Source organism: Saccopteryx leptura, chromosome X, assembly GCF_036850995.1.
Source record: "Saccopteryx leptura isolate mSacLep1 chromosome X, mSacLep1_pri_phased_curated, whole genome shotgun sequence".
In the NCBI taxonomy this organism is placed as follows: domain Eukaryota; kingdom Metazoa; phylum Chordata; class Mammalia; order Chiroptera; family Emballonuridae; genus Saccopteryx; species Saccopteryx leptura.
The window spans coordinates 7,014,652-7,034,099 of record NC_089516.1 but is presented as its reverse complement, the minus strand read 5'-3'; the positions used below and the strand labels follow the sequence as shown (position 1 = coordinate 7,034,099).

General features: G+C 42.6%; 1 protein-coding gene across 2 annotated transcripts in view; it reads right to left on the bottom strand.

Moving 5' to 3' along the window:
- Positions 1-2,472: 2,472 nt before the first annotated feature.
- The window catches only part of EGFL6 (EGF like domain multiple 6), a 55,609-nt gene continuing 38,633 nt past the window's right edge, over positions 2,473-19,448 (bottom strand). Inside the window, exons 7-12 of one of the 2 annotated variants that reach the window (XM_066356549.1) lie at positions 18,288-18,410; positions 12,764-13,090; positions 11,632-11,712; positions 9,787-9,891; positions 6,398-6,663; positions 2,473-2,983 (exon numbers count right to left, since the gene is read on the bottom strand). In XM_066356549.1, the coding sequence (XP_066212646.1) occupies positions 2,873-2,983; positions 6,398-6,663; positions 9,787-9,891; positions 11,632-11,712; positions 12,764-13,090; positions 18,288-18,410 (1,013 nt within the window). In that variant the 3' untranslated portion in view covers positions 2,473-2,872. The remainder of the gene's footprint in view (positions 2,984-6,397; positions 6,664-9,786; positions 9,892-11,631; positions 11,713-12,763; positions 13,091-18,287; positions 18,411-19,448) is intronic. The other variant, XM_066356550.1, reaches the window with a different exon arrangement.

Here is a 19,448-nt window from a genome sequence, read left to right as displayed (position 1 = left end):
GATAAGGCTGCAGGGGTGGAGGTGGCTCTGCGAGAGAGCTCAGTGCAATTGAGCTTGAGTGACGATGACACCATTGGCATGAATTAAGACAGAGTGGAGTTTGTTCACCAGACAATGGAGTATGTGTGATGTAGGAGGGGGCAGAAACAGTGGGAATTAGTGTCCAGAAGAGGAAGCCCATAACAGTGTGGAGGTGACAGTGGGAGAGAATGGATGACATGAGGGGATGGGGGTTGCACATTGGATGATGGCCAGGGTCACCAGCTATGGAATCCATGGCCGAATTAGCAGACCTCAGGTTTCCCCAAAGGAAGCAAAGTATGATCGGTGCTGGTACAAGCTAGAGCTCCATGACACTGAAGGCTGCTGGCTGAAATTTAAAACAATATGTTGGTATTTAAGGGTCTAAGAGGCTAGTCCTGAGACTATGGTCTTGTGGTGGAAATGGCAGGAGCAGCCCCCAGGGATCGGGGAGAGTGGTCCTCCGAGTCTGGGTTGTGCTCTGTTTGAAATCCTAGGGATGCCAAGAAAGGATTTATTTTCACTAAATAAACTATTGAGCAGTGGTCAGTCTGGGGCAGGGGTAGAGATGCCAGAATGTCAGCAGTGACCCAGGCTTCCCCCAGCTGTGCACTCCTTCATTAGGTGTGGTCCTTGCCCTCATGATCACAAGGTAGCTCATGGAGCTCCTGCCACCACCACCACATTGAGGGCAGGAAGGAGGAAGAGAAACGGCAAAAGTGAGCTGCCAGCTGAGAGCCCTCTTCAGTGACCCTTCTTGGGAGCCCCAGCCATGTTTCAGTGGCCCCGCCAGCTGAAAGGGACTGTGAGAAAGGCAGTCTCTTAGTTGAGCACATGACCCCCTAACCCCCAAGTATATTTACATATACCATATTTATATATGGTTATATTAGTAAGGAGAAAGATGAGAATGGATATTGCCTAGATATCTAGAAGTCTCTACTACAGATATTAAATAAACATGAAATATTATTATTCAAGTCAACTCAGCCCAACTTCATGCTTTGATTTTCTATCCATGTATAACATGACTCCCAGGCGTCCCTATTTCATTTTTGGTTCAACATCTCGCTTTAATCTGAACCTCTGGGACATTGTCTATTGCAAGTTCTCCCCCCATATTCCTTTTTTCTAAGCCACAATTATGGTCTCAAATTTCCTTGGTTACAAAATGGACAGGAAGTCTTCTTGAGATTCTACCACAATATTTGAAACCACATGTGTCAGCTTTTTCCGTGTAACAAGCCATCCCAAATTTGAATTTGAATTTTAATGTCTTAAAACAACTATTTTATTATCTCGTACAATTCTGTGGGCTGCTTCAATATAGACGGGCAGATCTTCAATGGTCTCACTAGGAACACTATTTTCGGGGGTTTGCTAACTACCAGTTACTCAACAGATACAGCTACATTCCTCTGTACATTCCATTGTGTGCCCAAATTACTCCACACTAGAGAAAAACAAAGTGTTTTCCCACTCCCCCAAGAGTTTCAGTATAAAAAACTTTAAGAGTGAGATTACAAATTTTAAAGATTAATAAATGGAACTCATTCTCTCTTTCCTTCCCACAATGGCCCAATGCCTCCCTTGTTTTAGGGGAGAGCCAGAAAATACCTTAACAACCACCTATTCTTGGAGCTCTTTGTAACTCAGAACCTTAGAGCAGAATATCCTTTCACCCTCAGAGAATTCACTCAGGACTCATCACCACACAGGGATGTTCTTAAATTTGGAAGTAAAGAGAAACAGAAAAGAAAGCATCCATGTTTTCTTCTTTTTTTTTTTACAGAGACAGAGAGAGAGTCAGAGAGAGGGACACACAGGGACAGACAGACAGGAACGAAGAGATGAGAAGCATCAATCATTAGTTTTTTGTTGCGCATTGCAACACCTTAGTTGCTCATTGATTGCTTTCTCATATGTGCCTTGACTGCGGGCCTTCAGCAGACCAAGTAACCCCTTGCTCGAGCCAGTGATCTTGGGTCCAAGCTGGTGAGCTTTGCTCAAACCAGATGAATCCGCGCTCAAGCTGGCAACCTCAGGGTCTCGAACCTGGGTCCTCCACATCCCAGTCTGATGCTCCATCCACTGCGCCATCACCTGATCAGGCTGTTTTCTTTTTTTGAGTCCTGATACATGCTTAATTTAGTTTTAGGTTTTCTGAGGTCTTGAATTCAACAACTTATGCTAATTTGCATTGCATGGATAAGGCCCAGTAAAGCAGTTCTGTGTTACCATGTAGATTAATTTTAAGAATTTTTAAGAATATAAAATATTTCCTTAGAGAAAAGAATAAGAAAGCCCATTTTCCAACGAAGCAAATAGTCATACATATAACTAAACATAAACTCAAACAACCACATATTCTTACTTATAGAAACTTAAACCATGACACAAGGTGATTATTTAGATATTATTATTTTGAAGAATTTAAATATACAAGTTTGATTATAAAAGATCAGGTCAAGCCACTTAGGTAAAAGTCTACCTGTGAAGTCATCGTTTCTAAGAAGTGCTATAAAAGTCACACAGTTAAACATTTCTGTGAGGTTTTTCTTATCATTCTAGAGATGTTGTATGGGAAGGTTCGTGAACTCATGCAGACAAATCAGATATACTAGTAGAAAAAGTTGAACTGACATTTCCATATTTTATCAACTGAGAAATGAATTTAAAGCAAATATTGATCCATCTATACAAGAAAGGCATCTTATGATAAGGTTTCTGTTGGTACACTACAATTTTTCAGTTTGTATCTTTAAAATGAGAGGCATCTATGATGTAATATCAAAAATCAGAGGCAGACACTAAAAGTCAAATATAAAGATATGAAAGACAACGTGACCACTCAAGCATCCACAGATAAAAGGCTGTCGGGGCAGAAGCCTGGGACCAGCAAGACGCCGTCTACTGCAATCTCTCCGCTTTGGCCCTTGCCACGCTCTGCTTCAAAAGTGATCTAATAATGGAAAGGGAATAAAAATTACTTCAAAATATTCAAAACAATGATAAAATCAAACTATTTAACAGCTATTAAAAAGGACTAAATTCATGTGTCCCTATTGTATAGAAACAGGCTTTGACATTGAGTGGTAGCAATGTATTCTACTCTCCAGATCCAGATGTCTGCTCTGAGCAAGTCGTGCTCAGAGAAAACAGGGTCACTGTAACAACTAGAAGTCTCTGGAAAGCTGAGAGGGGTAAGATGAAGGAAGAAATTTTAAAGCAAAAATAAAAGAATATGGTTTCCTTTAAAAAAAAACACAATTGGCTAGAATAAATCTAATATTCCCTGGGAACATCTAATTCAAACTATATAGTTGAAAGGAAATTATTTTGATATTTTCAGATTTTGGTAGTTCATAGTAGTATAGTTATTTTTCTTAAAATGTTGATTCACATATTCAGAACTTATGTGGCATGTCATTGTTCCATAAGTACAAAAATGTTTCCTGATGGGTTATAATCACTTTTATCTAAGACATTTATTAATAATAAGAGAGAAGCAAACTTCTTTATATTTTAGAAATTCTTACTGTATAGAGTGCTAAAAATAATCTTCAAATTGTACACAAAATGAGAGGGGTGACTAATTTAACAAAAATGAGGATATACAGTGACTATTTTATATTCACTCATTCGTCCAAAAATATTTCCAAAGAAATCTTATTAAAATAAAATTTTTCTGGATGATCTTATAAGCTTTTTCAATGTTGTAGTGTTTAAAAAAAGTTATTAGTTCATAATCAGAAAAGACACCAAAATATTTTTAAAAAAATTTTAATGATTACTTTATCGATTTTAATGAGAGAGGAAGAGAGGGAGAGAGGGAGAGAGGGAGAGGGAGAGAGAGAGAGAGAGAGAGAGAGAGAGAGAGAGAAAGAGTGAGTGAGTCCAGTGTTTCTGTATGTGCCCTAAACTGGGATCAAACAGGCAACCTCTGAGCTTTGGGATGACACTAACCAACTGAGCTATCTGGCCAGGGAATCAAAATATTTTGTAATTCAATAATTATAAAATAATAATAGCTACAATTGATATAGCACCTGTTAACTACTATTCACTATGATATGAAGTAATAAGAGGGTAATATACCTAGTGTTCTCTTTAATTATTTAATTGTCATTATCAGAGACAAGCAGATTTAGAGGACAGAAAAATGATTCTGATTCAAAGATGATTAAGGTAACCCCGGAATAAAAATTTTAGAGAGAAAAGAATATTTAATTTGAAACATGTTATTCTTCTTTAAAATGCCACACACATTTAATTCCATCAAAATGAGTTCAACAACATGCACTGTGTATGTACTGTGGTTATAAATAGATCCAAATATGTATTCACGTGGAAAAGTAAAATGCAAACTATGGAAACACTGATGTTACTGTGGAATGATTGTGAATCTTTTCATTTTTTTTCAATAAAGTGATTTTCCTTTGCCTTTTCTAAACTTATTTAAAAATAAATTCACACATACAGTAAATTGGCCTTTTGAGAAATCCCTTAAGAATCATGCTCACAACAATGTCATCATGCAACTGTTCACCATCCCCAACAGCATCTTTCCTGCGTCATCAGTAATCACAGAATAGTTTTCAAGGTGGTGGAGATGAAGCCGTTTTATGCTTGCTGCCATCACTGTGTCCGAACTTCCCAGGATCTCCACAGAGAGCAAGGAGGGCTCAGAGGCCAGCGGGGCCCAGAGAGACTGGGACTGACCGCTGCCAGGCCGGTCTCTGCTGCCCGTACGCTCCCTGGACTCATTTTCTGGAGAACTGCTGGAGACAGGCTGTCACAGGACAGCAGTGATAGCCTTACTGGGCACAGAAATGTCTTCCTGCCCTAGGCTCTTCTCAGGAAGGAAGTATTATACTTCCAGGAAGATGTCCTTCTGGGTAATTTTAAAAAGCAGTGAGCTAAAAAGCGGCTCTCACAGCAGCTGTGATAGATGGGACAAGGGTGCACAGGTCTAGATCTTGGGACATGGCAGCTTTCTCTCACTGAAATCCCTGATACTCCAGGTAACTGAAAATAAATGTTGGAATAATTCATTGTCATCCCAATTTGTGTTTGTATTTAACTGCATTTTTCTTTACTGTGGTACAAAAATGTTGGGCAGGCTTTTTATGTTCTCTTTTATCAAGGACATTTGAGATATAACAATTAAAAGCAGACTTTTCTACAAGACAATTCCCTTCCTGATGTTTTCCCACAAGGTTAACATCCTTGAGGAGACAATGCCAATGGAAGGTGGGGCGACCTTTGGTTCCTGGGTGATCACCTCTAGGTCCCTGGAATATTCTACCTCTTAAGAGGTCTTTGGCCCTGGCTGGGTGGCTTAGTTAGAGCATCATCCTGATACTCCAAGGTTGCAGGTTTGATCCTCCATCAGGGGACATACAAGAATCAACCACTGAATGTATAAATAACTGGAACAACAAATTGATGTTTCTCTCTCTCTCTCTCTCTCTCTCTGTCTCTCACTCTTTCTCTCTCCCTGCCTTCCTCTCTCTCTTAAAGCAATAAATTTCTAAAAAGTTAAAAGGAGTGTCTTTGGCTATGCCAGACAATTGATGCCAACAATGTGATTTATGGCGGGGCCTTGAGTCCCACAACTATCAGCCTGACCTCCGGAGGAGCTAGAAACTCAGTGAGGAAGGTCAGCCACATGTCAGTCATGCGGGCAGGCAGATGCGCAACAAAAACCCGAACACCAAGGCTTGGGCTAGCTGCCCTGGAGGGCAGGACTTTGTACATGTTGTCACATATCATTGCTGAGAGAATTAAGAGCTGTCTATATGACTCTACTGGTAGAGGACAACTACAAGCTTGTGCCCAGCCTCTCCTGGACTCTGCCCTTCGTCTATATTCTTTCCCTGTAACAAATTGTAACCATGGATATAACAGTTTTTTTGAGTTCTTTGAGTCCTTCTTTGGAATCATGGACCATGAAGGTGGTTATAGGGACCCCAGATAACAGCCATTCTCTCAGTTCAGTTCAAAAAAACATTTTAGAAATGACCTTCTAGCTTTCATTCACTGGGGTAAGTGCTGGGCATAGGACGAATGAGCAAGATGCTCTTTTGCATATTAAGGAACTGACAGCCTGAATCGGAAGGAAGTTGGTGAGAGAAGCCTGACATACATACAGATCATTCCCACAGTGTGATGTGTGCACTCGGCAAGTATGATCATTAGCTGTGCTCATCAACGGCCTTGCCTATTTGGCTCCAGAATATAAGCTTTTAAGTGTAGGGTGAGAGCCCCATTCCCCTTTGCTGCCCCAGTGCCTGGGTACTTCAGTTAGTGTTTTGTTTGTCAAATCATTGAAAAAGAATGTAAACATCTAGTGTAATACTGTTCTTCCACTTACGCTTTTGGTAGTGTCAATCCCTTGATGTAACTGAATTTTCCCCATCTTCCACCTTTCATCCTCACTCCTGGTCTCCTCCCATGCCAGGGGGTTGTTACTGTTATTCACAAACACTCGAAGTTTCCCTACTTTCTCTCCTGCCAGCCGGTAATGAAAGAGCAAACAGAAGTTGCTTTGGAACTGCAGGTCAGGGAGGAGAAGATTCAATCGGCCAACATCCTTCTCATGTCCTGCCAGGCCCAGAACTGCCATATAGTAGCCAATAGCTTTAAGAGAAGAAAGATGCATAGGTAATGAGGCCATAGTTAAGGGTTTGGCTATAGATATAAAAAAAAAACCCAGACAATATGCCTGACCCGTGGTGGTGCAGTGGATAGAGCATCAACCTGGGATGCTGAGGACCCTGGTTTGAAACCCAGAGGTCACCAGCTGGAATGCAGGCTCAACAACTTGAGTATGGGGTCGCTGGCTTGAAAGTGGGATCATAGACATGACCCCAAAGTCTCTGGCTTGAGCCCAAAGGTCACTCACTTGAAGCCCAAGGTTGTTGGCTTGAGCCCAAGGTCATTGGCTTGAGCAAGGGGTCATTGGCTCAGCTGGAGCCCTCCAGTTAAGGCACATATGAGAAGCGTTCAATGAACAATGAAGGAGCCACAACTACAAGTTGATGCTTCTCACCCTCTCCCTTCCTGTCTGTCTGTCTGTCTGTCTCTCTCATGTATATGCAAAACAAACAAAACAAAACCAAAAACCCAAACATGGACAGTAGTCTCCAATAGAAAAGGATGAAGTCATTTTCATTTCGAACATAGTAACAAAATTTTCATGCTAAAATAGACTTTAGGGAATCATGTAGGTGAAATCCTTTTTTGTATAGAAAAGGCAACTGAGAGTCAGAGAAACTGAGGAACTTGTCCACATTCACAAGCTTGGCAGTAGCAGACATGAGGTAAGGATCGAATTAAATAATCCTTCAGCACTGTAGATAATGTGCAGCTAATGGAGAACTTGTGCTCCAGAATGTCCACATTGGTTTCTGAACCTCAGAATGCATTTCCCCCTGAGTCAATGATATGTGTGACAGTCAGCTCTTTTGGTGGCTCCATAGTATGGTATCTAATCCACAACATACCTGGATTTATACTAATGCTTTCATGGAGCTCATCCACCACATGTAACATATCATTCCAACTTCTGATTTAGGATGACAGGAATATATCTTTTTTTGAGTATCTATCTTCTAAGTATGTTTTAATCAACGGTAATAATGTTTGTTTATCTCCAATATGCTGACTGTGGCTTTGCTGAACTCGGACAAAAATTTTCCTTGAGTGGGGTCTGAGGAAGTTGGTGGGAAAGAGGAATCCCTGTAGAAGCTGGGAGGAAGACACGAGTAAGGTAGAGTGTTCTCCTAGTACAATTCCTAGAGATGCTTGAGGACCCAGGCTGACGTTGCCTTAGTTTTCACTGGAGCACTGACTGTCTGGTCTTCTTAGCCAGCTGGTAAGGTTGTCAGATTCAGCATATAAAAATACAGTGTGCCCAGTGGAGTTTGAATTGCAGATAAGCAACATGTCTGAGATATATGATAAAGTACTCATTGCTTAAGTGAAATGTAGGCATCCTCTGTTTCATGTGGCCAGTCTACCAGCTACATTCTCTCTTCTGTGACCCACTGTGGCAGGTTTCCCCTCCTCTCCCAGCTAAAACCCACTTTAACCTGTCCTCGTGACTATCCTTCTAAGAATGCTGATTCATCCTATGGTTCTTTTTTATATTTAACTCTGTAGGGAAAGACAAACCCACCTAGAGATGGAGGTGCAGAAGGAGAGGAAGTGGGATTTGGGTGATGACTGCCCCAGGGTCTTTTGTAAATCAGGTGTTAATAAATAGAGGACTTCCCATTGATGGAAAACCCAACTTAAGACATTGCTGACGGTGCCAGCAGTTGATGGGCTCCTAATGTAATAGAGCTCTGGTTGGCATAAACTTGGAGGTTCCATGATGTTAGAAAGAAGAAAATCACATTAGTTACTAACAAGATAGCTTATTTGAAGATGGACTTTCTCTAACTTGGTTACACTTGCCTTGTGCTTGCTCAAATTCTTTAGCAGTAGTCTCCCTCAAACAACTCATTCTGTGGGGTGTATCCCCTCTAACCTAACCCTAAATTCTTTTTTTTAATTTACAGAGACAGAGAGAGAGTCAGAGAGAGGGATAGATAGGGACAGACAGACAGAAATGGAGAGAGATGAGAAGCATCAATCATCAGTTTTTTGTTGCGACACCTTAGTTGTTCATTGATTGCTTTCTCATATGTGCCTTGACCGTGGGGCTCCAGCAGATCAAGTAACCCCTTGCTCGAGCCAGCAACCTTGGGTCCAAGCTGGTGAGCCTTGCTCAAACCAGATGAGCCCGCGCTCAAGCTGGCAACCTCGGTGTCTCGAACCTGAGTCCTCTGCATCGCAGTTCGACGCTCTATCCATTGCACCACCACCTGGTCAGGTGCCTAACCCTAAATTCTAAAAGGAATTTTTGCCAGGAGAGATCCAGGTGTCCTGACTGCATGAAGGGTTGAAAGAAAAAACTTCAGGAAGGAATTCATCTAGAGAAAGGATCTAGAAGACAGATCTTAGGGGCGAGCCTGTATATCCCCAAATAAATAATTTCTTTGGTAAGTAGCTGTAGTCCCTGAAGGTATAACAACTGTCTCTAATTATATCATCACCCTTAAAAGACAGAGATTCAATATATTCTTGAAATGGGATCTGCCAGCCAAATGCTTTGCCCAAAAAGAAAGCTAGGTCCCACCAAGAGTGTTCAGGGAGGCAGTGGAAGGCAGGCAGCTCAGAGCTGAGGCTGAAAGACATCCAAGTTTAAGTAGAAAGAAAGAAATCCTCAAGGAAAGTTCAGTCTCGGAGTGCAGGTGGCTGCTTTGATGCTCATTATGGTTTTGATGCTGTGAGGGGTGATCTGACTCAAAGGCTCAGGTAGGGATCCTATTTTCTTTCAAGATTTATTCTCCCTCTCCCTAAACAAACAAAACTACCGAATACCATATCTGGCTAACTGGGAAAAAGAAACAACTTCTCTCTACGTCTTCTCCTTAAACCTTCTACGAACCGCAGTGTCTCTCTGGGCATCAGGACAGTGAAGATGGAAGAGGTTTGCTGGCGCATCCTCTGTGGGGGCAGGCGGGTGAGAGAGGGATGGAGCAGAATATAGCATGCTGACCCAAGCTAATCATCCATCCGAGGAGACTTGGGAGGTCCAACAGTTTCCAAGCACAACCAACAACCCTGACCTAAGAAGTGCTGGGAGTAATAACCCTCCCATTGCTGGAGAGCTTTGAACGGTGTAGCAGAACAGGAAGCAGTGAAATCTAATACCATTATCTCCATCAGCAGCGCTCCAGTCAAAATCATCTTCTACATCTTGTTTCCAGTCACAGACTCCGCCGTGGAAGCTACAGTCAACTGAGATGTTTAAGTCTGCTAAGAAAAAGGGTGCATTTCATAGTCACTAAGAGCACTGAAAACATGTCTAACATTTGGAGCTTTGGAAGGCAATGCCATGTTCTCAGTTGCTGTTGAGAGTTTAGCTAGGCTACACATGGTGCTGCTGCCTCGGCCTCCCCTTTTTTGGCCAAGCAGCCTGTGGGGACTCTAAACCGACACTAGACTTCCTGCAAAGGCATGCCCAGATTACAGCTTACAGTGTCACAAGTAAATGTAAGTTCCTGCTGTGGTTTCCCCGGTAGCCCTGATGATGAATAGTGTCCTTGCCTCCCAGGGCCTTCCCCTTGAGTAAGACCCCCATGGAGCTTACCAAATCCTTAATCTTATTGGTTTGACTTGACCAATCCAGCCTTAGCCTGGGAACCCCAAGTGCTCCACAAATGGACCCTATTAAAGGCATGTGCCCCGGGTCCAACTCTTTCTCTGTTAGCATCCTGCCTTGACCTTCCCATATGGCCATGTACTTCTTCCAGCACCTACCAGTACTAAACATTTCTATCTCAATTTCTTTTGTCGTCTTTTGTTGAACCCTGGGGTTAAATTAACAAAATCCTAATGACCATATAGGGTACTGGGCCAGCATTACAAATCTGGACCAGTGCCTCTAGTTACTTTTATTTAGATCAAAGGTGGGCAAACAAACATCCTGGCCCACTGCTTGTTTTTATAAATAAAGTTTTATTGAAACATACCATACCGATTCGTTTACATATTATCTATGGCTGCTTTTGAGCTACAATGACAGAGCTGAGTAGTTACAACAAAGACTGTATGGCTCACAAAGCTTAAAGTGTTTACTCTCTGGCCCTTTATGGAAAAGTCTTTTGATCCCTGATGTAGATAACAGAAAATAAAACTGGAAACAGGGCAAGATTGAGGTGCTTCTGGTTATAACTCATGCCAGCCTCTAGTTCCGCCTTGGGTCTCTGGCAGTTTATGCTGAGAAATGAAGGAATGGAGGAATGGCAAGGAAAGAGAAAAAGTGAGAGAGACAAGTGGCAGCAGCTGGTTCTTGACATGACAAATGGCAAGATATAGCACATCATTTGATTGTTGCAAAAATTCTATAATCAGACCTGTTGGAGGATGAGAGACCAAATGGAGCAGAGCTGAATCAGCCCAGTTGTCCAAACTGAGGCCCCAGGCATGAGAGAGAGCACGGCTAGAATCAGCAGTCACGAAGCAGGCCCACAGCTGACCGCAGACACACGGGTGAGCCCCTGCCAGTCCAGCGCAGATCAGAACTGTCCAGCCAGTCCATAGACTCATAAGCAAAATACTTATTGCTGTAGGCCACTGAGGGTTGGTGGTTGCTTGTTATGCAGCATTATTGTGGCAATGGGTAATTGACACAAGCACTTTGGGCCAGATTTTAGTACATGCCGATTTTCAGGTTGTGGGCCCTCAGGTGTTAGAGGTGGAGCAAACGAGTCATTTTTCTCCCACCTCCCTATATACATTTGGCCTCAGCGCTTCAATCTAGGTGTCAGGTGCGAGCGGTGGAGAGGAGATGGCAGGCTTACTATATTGTAATCATTGGTATTAATCGAGTAAGGACCTGCTATATTCATACTGGCACTGTGTGTCACCATGTAATGACTTTTCTCTCTGGTGTTTAGGAATGAACCAGTGACTCATAAGCAAACACGTCATCCTATGAAGAAAGTGACAGGGGGAGCATGACAGAGCATATACTTGGCAGAAAGCATTATTTACCTTTGTGTTCCAGTCTGGATGTTATAGCTCTTCTTTGGACCGGAACCAAACCAAATTCACCTGCTTCATTCACCTTAGGGGCTAACAGAGAACATTTGATCAGTTAGGGACAACCCTCAAACCCCACATGCTTGGAAGTTATGAACGACTGACTGAGCAAGGAGAGTTTGATCATATTCTCCTGACAGCATATGGTAGAGCACTGTGCTCTAGCCTTTGCAAAGCATTCACTAGGGTCCAGTTTCCTCATCCAGAACATCTTTTTCCAAAGGTTCCCCCAGTTGACCAAAGCATCTACATTAATAATACGTCCCTTCTCACCAGGTTTTGGAAATATACTTTTGTGAGATTTCCACTCTCTATTAGGGGAGATGATATCATTGGCACACTAGTTCTTGGATGGGCGACCTGGGTCTACTTCTCACATGGTTAAATCCAACAGCCACGGAGCTAAGAACAGAGAAGGCAAAATATAGAGGGAGCAACAGATGGCCAGTGAGAGTGCAATGGAAAAGTCTCAGTGTGGGGACTCAGGGTGGGTTACCAGGGAAACCGTCCTGGAGGGCTGGGACTTAGGCGGGTTCCGCAGCCATCCAGTTCACGGAGAAAACCGAAGCACAAGCTCTGCTATAGAATGCTCTTCCCTAGAACTGTCTACTTTGGCTTTTAACATCATAACCACGTGACTGGGAAATTCTCCTTTCATTGACCGGGCCTGTAAAAGGAATCTTCCAGAAGGCAAAATGTAGTTTGGCAGATCCATCTGATAAGGGTCTCACTGGTTTGGAGGTACTGCATGGAGATCTGGGTAGCCAGACAGACAACTGTGCTTGCAGAACAAGCGTGCTGACTGTGCTAAGGTTGGAAACATAGGGTCTGTGTCAAACAGGAACCCCCCCGCCCCAAGTAAGGGGAAAGGACCTAGCTCCTCATTTCCGACAGGAGCAAATTTGATTTTGTATCTGGAAAAGATGTTAGCTTCCAGACCTTGAAGAGAGACCCCTGCTTCTTAGAACTGAAAGCTGAGCCCATTGTACTTAAGGAGTTGAAACTCTGTTTTCTTCTTTCATTTTGCAGAGAAACCACAATTCATTTTTCATAAGACGTATAAAATAATAAAAGTGCTACTCACAAAACACGTCTCCTCGAAGGCTTTGCTCCTGCCCCACGTGGTTCTTCAGGGCTGTCTCATCTCGTGCCTCGTTCTCCAGCCTCTCTTTCTCTCTCTCCTCATGCCCTTCTTTTCCTCTCTTTGCATTCCCATCTCTGGAAAAGCTCTCTTCAAAGTCAAAGGGTTGCAAATTACCCTTAGAGGCGGGAGTCCCAGCAGGTTCTGTGATGCCATTTTTTATTTTTACCTTCTTTTTCATGCTGTTTTTGTGAGCAAGCAACTTCTTGATTCTGTCTTTGACAGTACTCGGTGCTCTGAGGACTTCCTTCCCAGATTTCTCAGGGATAACTAAAACAAACAATAACAGGTGAGAAGTTCCACCTTGGCTGGTAATTAAATAACTAAAAACAAAACAAAACAAAACAAAAAAACCCAAAAAACCCACAGAGCATTGAAAAAGTGTTCAAGTGAAGGAAATGGATGCTTCCAGAGTCAACCCACACGAGACTCGACTGTTTGATAGTTTCCGGAGAACTATATTTGTATCTGTTTTAAGCAGTTCCAATGTTATGGTAGTATCTTAACTACCTTTCCTTAGCAGTGATTTTCAACCTTTTTTTTTCCATGGCACAAACACACACTAATTACTAAGGTCAGTGCCCCTGACTAAATACAACCATTTCATCTCATGGCACAAATAAATTAGTTACTAAGGGAGAAGAGGTCAGGGCCCCTTTCTCTTTAGTAATTAGTTTATGAGCGCGTGAGAAACAAAGGTTGAAAATCACTGCCTCAGAGGATACACTTTTCTTTTCCTTCAGCGCCTCCAATGATGGAACGCCTGCTCCTGCCACACTGGGCTACAGGTTCTAAGGGGATGGGTTTCCGAGGTCCTCTGATTTTTCTGCTCTCACACAGGTATTCTCCGAAGCTGGTGTTGTCCAGCTAGCCCTAGAGATTTGTCCAAATTTGCTGTTCAGAGTCCTATAGCATTAGGGCCAAACCATATAAATTATCAATAATAGGCCATATGTGACCTACAAAAATGTTGATTTAGAGTTCAATATATATACACTTAATACTTTTTCCCTGTTCTCTCTCTGCTTTGAATTTCTTAACTTCAATTTACTTCTATCTAAGGTGAAATGATTTTATTTATTTAATATTTATAGAGAGGCCTCTACATTTACTATTTTCCATTCATTTCTTATTTCTCACCACTAAAACCGTCCCTTCAGGTTGAACCCTCATGCCCTCAGGGGATCAGTGACCCATGGGGTGGGGGCAAACATCGCTGTGGGAAACCTCAAGAGGCAGAAGAAAGGTCATTTAGCCCAACACCTTTTATGTATATATATATATGAGGCAGAACTGGGTGATTTTAAGTGACTTGCCCAAAGTCACTCAGATGCCCAGGGGCAGAGTGAGGACTTGAGGTGAAGCAGGTGAAGGGCCCTTTTTTCCAGTCCTCTTTCCTCTCTATGACAGGTTTATTCCTGCGTGAGGCTTAAGGGTTACTTTCCTCTAGACTGGTTCGAAGTCCGTGAGACCTAGAATCCAAGGAGACACGCCCTCTTTCCCGGCACCTACTCACGGTAATTAAGACTACCCAACTGATATAAAACACTTTGAAAAATTAAAAACACTGATCTTTAAAATCAATATACAGTGGTACCTTGAGATACAAACAGACTAACATACAATTTTTTTTTTTTAAGATATGAGCTGCAACTCAGTCCATATTTTTGTTCGAGATCCGAGGGAAATTCCTAGATACGAGTCATGATTCGGGAAGCTGCCGCTAGTTGGCGCACAGGTCCAGTATTAGCAGTTTGATATACGAGTTGACTGACTTATGAGTTCAACTACAGAATGAGTTAAATTTGTACCTCAAGGTACCACTGTATTGTACTTTTATAAATTATCTAACCATGTGCTTGCCTAAAACTAAGCAAGAAAGGGCCTAATAACATCTGAACCAATTTATTCAATTCTACAACTTGGATATAGTTTAGAGGAAAATGAAATAAAGGAATAAACATCAATTTCAGTCTCTGAAAAGAACACTACAAAAGAAACTGGAAATAACATTTTTTGGCAATATTTTACTCTCTTCTGCTCAATTCCTTCTCCACCATTTGGTTGATTCAATCCATACCAAAGTGGTATATATAAAATAATCAAGGAGAAGTCCACAATATTTGGGACAGTCAAAAAGAGAAAGAAAAATGCTTTGAGAATATACATGTTCTTAATTAATGTATTGCTTTTACTTTGAAATCAATCTAAGGCTGTTCTAACAAGAGCTATATTTCCCTTTTCAATGAAATATCCTAGTTATTTATCAATGTGACAGCCTGTAGCTCGAATCCAACTATTACTAACATAAGCAAAACATCATTACTCATTTTCCTGACCTTAGAATGCCTGTTTCAGCTTCTTTGCCAGAGGTCACATATTAAGTTCTGATTATAACATGCTGATCAGATATAGACCTTCCCCTGGAGACCCCACTGTGTAATTCTGTGCACAGTTCCTTGAATCTTTTCCCAGGACCCAACATGAAAAATGAACAGGAAACACCCATTCCCTGGAAATTTCCTTGATGCAATCAGTAACATAAAACCCAGGAGAGGGGTTTATGAGGAGAGGGTTTCAATCCACACCAGGCAAACCTAAACATCTGCTTTCATTTTTTTGCTTTGAAGTTTTGATTTCTCCTATTGAAAAAAAATCAAGCCATCACCATCTTTGTTGTGTCAACAACTTTCTCCCTTAGTATGTAAAGAAAGAGCTGGGACAATGATTTAAAAAAGCCAGGCATATGCATGACTAGGAATGGACAGATGTGGCTGTATCTGGGTATTACTATTTCACATTTTACAGAACTCACTTTTTGCTCTTTAAAATTTCTTGATTATTGATTGCATCATCATCTTGAGAACATAAACATGTGGGAGGAAGTTGCAGTAGGAGAGGCTTTGACACAGTGGGGGACCTCAGACATAAAATTCCAGAGTTTTCAGATTCACAAGCCAGTCTTCTGTAGATGAAGTTGGCAATATCTCTGGAGGAGATTTGAGATTTCTTTAAATATCCACTTTGCCAAAAACGTCTACCTACCTGAAAACCCCAACTTTACTTAGAAAAGATCAGTATGATGTGTGAGACCATTTTTCCTAGGAGGAGTATGACTTTGACTTGCATTAACCTGTTTGGTTCACCAGATGATTTCTCATTATCTGGCAGGAGAAACGCTTCCCTCATCTGAGCTTTGGACACAGTCCTGGGAGAAGAGGCTTAATCACAAATGAGGGATGTACCACACCGTGAGATCCAGGAAACAGGAAGGGGTAAGGGAGGCAGGAAAGCTAACCACGAGAGTTTGTCGAGGAGGGGCCCAGGAGAGGTCTCCATCTCAGAGGAGTAGCCATGGGTCATGGGCACACCGATCCCATGTTAAAACATCGCTGAGTGGCCACTCGTGTTGTGTCACCAGGAGCAGTGGCCAGATGGGGATTTGGGCTATGATACAGATTAAGGTACAACTTGCAGCCATATTTATTGGAACATATGGGAACTGCTACAGGGGTACATGAGGGAATAGAGTCAGGACAGAAGACAAATCTAGTCACCCAGTGAGCCAAAAGGGATACAACCAGAGGGGAAAACCTGGCTGGCTTCAAACACTGAGAGGCATCCTGGTTGCTAATCATGATTTCTAGTCTCTTCTCTTTTGGGACAAACAGGATTATACATATTTTTGCCCCCACTTCCAAACCAAATTAATTAAGAGCGGATGCACAATTGTCCCTGCTTCTTTCCCTGCTGTGACAAACCCTTACCATGGTACCGTAAGATGGTGGGGCCTCTGTCCGCGTGGGTCCCTCAGTGACATGGAGAAGAAACACTTGGACACTCTCTTTGGAAACAGCACAATTGAGAAGTAAACCATTGTTGCAGATGTTAATAGCAGTGACATCTACTATTACACACTTGGTTTATAAATTTAAGATTCTGCCACCTAAGCATTAAGGAATTCATGACAAAGAACAACGGAATTCTGCTATACATTAAGAATGTGAATCCAGATTTGAGGATGACAGATGAAGTGACATCAGTTTCATCATACTTTGTTTTGATCGTACATTCTGGAAAAAGTCCTGATTCACATGGTTAAAAAACTTTTATGGTCCTAAGCCACTGACATTCTAGGATTGCTTGTTGCTGCACCATAGTCTATCCAAACAGACACATTTGCTCAGTGTCATTTGTCTTTAAATCTTATTTTCAGTACAGAGCATCCTCGGGTTATGACACAGTTCTGTTCCTATGACAGTGATATAACCCAAATTTTGGTATAAGTCAAAATATACCCTAGCCTAACACAAACGGAACACTTGTGCTTTAAATAGTTCAAAATGGCATAGGTAAGCGTACTGGGGGACATCAAATATGCCTCACTCATCTGCCACGTGACTGCGTATTCTTCCATCGCACGCAAACAAACTAGTTTGTCCACGTGGTCTATAAATATGACACTGATGGTGTTAGCTGAAACACTCACATCTCAATTTTTAAAAGTTTTTATGGGAGTGTGCATTGTTATCTCAAGATGCTGTATATTCAGATTGTCATAACTCGAGGACTCTTGTATTTGAAACTATACTATGACCAGAAAAATATCTAGAACCGTTGCTATTCTTTAAATTTAGTGCCTCACTCTGGCCAGATGGCTGGGTTGAGAACATCGTCCAGAAGCACAGAGGTTCTTGGTTTGATTACTGGTCAGGACACATACAGGAACAGAGTGATGTTTCTGTCTCTCTCTCTCTTTCTCTCTCTCTCTCTTTTTCTCTCTCTCTCTCTCTCTTTCTCTCTTCCTCTCTCATTAAAATCAATAAGTAAGGCCCTGGCCGGTTGGCTCAGTGGCAGAGTGTCAGCCTGGCGTGCGGAAGTCCTGGGTTCGATTCCCGGCCAGGGCACACAGGAGAAGTGCCCATCTGCTTCTTCACCCCTCCTCCTCTCCTTCCTCTCTGTCTCTCTCTTCCCCTCCCGCAGCCGAGGCTCCATTGGAGCAAAGATGGCCCAGGCGCTGGGGATGGCTCCTCGGCCTCTGCCCCAGGCGCTAGAGTGGCTCTGGTCACAACAGAGCGAAGCCCCGGAGGGGCAGAGCATCGCCCCCTGGTGGGCAGAACGTGGCCCCCTGGTGGGCGTGCTGGGTGGGTCCCGGTCGGGCGCATGCGGGAGTCTGTAGGACTGTCTCTCCCCGTTTCTGGCTTCAGAAAAATACAGGAAAAAAAAATCAATAAGTAAAAATTTAAAAAAATTAAAAACAATAAAAAATAAATTTAGTGCCTACAACTCATTGTAGTGTTAGAGATGTGGCCCAATTGGTAGAAAAGATAAGACGAGGCAGAGTTTAAGTTTCAAATACTGCAGGCACACGCGCCCCCAGGGTGGGGTGCAGATGAGGGGAGGAAGGAGACATGGAGAGAGTGCTTTCTTGGGTCTAGCTAAGACACCATGACCAAATGCTACTTACCAGAACACTGCAGTCCACTGCCTTTATATCCCTGCTTGCACTTGCACTTGAAGGATCCTTGGGTATTGAGGCAATTGGCGTAGTGGCTGCACGTATGGGTATTCATAGCACATTCATTTATATCTAAAAATGTGAACATCCCATGATCCCGTGAACAAGCTTGTGGTGACAGGGCATGCTGAAAGACTACCACCCCTTACACTTGAGCCAACCATCACTACCACAAACAAACAACTGAGAGATGTTCATAACCCCCAGTGCCTTGGCCAGAGCCCCATCTCACATGATATCAAGTGGGTGGGAAGTATGTCTATAGATCATGACTCCCACAGCAATTTCATCTATTTATCAATACTGCTGAAATCTGTAAAATGTCTAGGTTATTTTCTTAACTGTTTCATCTGCTAATTTAGAACTGAATCAAAACATCAGGAAATAAATTCTATACATCGAAGGGCTTGGAACTCCTCACCAACAAAGGGAAAGACTGGCTGGGAGCCACTGACATCATCTGAATATATAGGCATTTTGTTCATAGAATGCCAGGGGCAAGGTCAGGCTGGTCCGAGCTTGTCTGCTGGATTGCGACTAGGAAAGTATGCCGAGTTCCACCCAGGTGCGGACTTCATCAGTCCCCTTCCTCATCCTGCTTTTGAGCTATGCTCTTGTAGACATATGCATAGAAAATAGCCTATTGTTTTTAATTGGGCCACAAAGGGAGCTCAGATACTAATCTAAAATGCCTTTAATATCACAGAGGTTCATTTCCTTTGAAAGCTCTCCATGTGACTTCACGCCCTGTTCCTCTAGGTATCAGGGAACAGGCCTCTGCTCTGTGGCGCAGCTTCCCCGAATACAGAGCTGGACGCGTCTGCGAACGGTGTGGGGTCCAACCCCGAGAGAAACAGGGTCTTACCAGCCTGTCTAGGGTGGCCTTTGTGTTTGAGAAGATTAGAGGAAAGAGCTGTGGAAGCTTCACAAGATAGTTTAAAACCCAGGAACTGAGCATTGGCCCAATGAGGTTACACAGGATGCATCCTGGTCGCTCGGAGAGCAGGATTGAATGATATCCGACTTCTTCCCCAAGTGTCAGCTATCCATGGCCTGCACATGTTAGCCACACCTGTGATGTGACTAGGATTCTACAGGGAGCCTGAACTT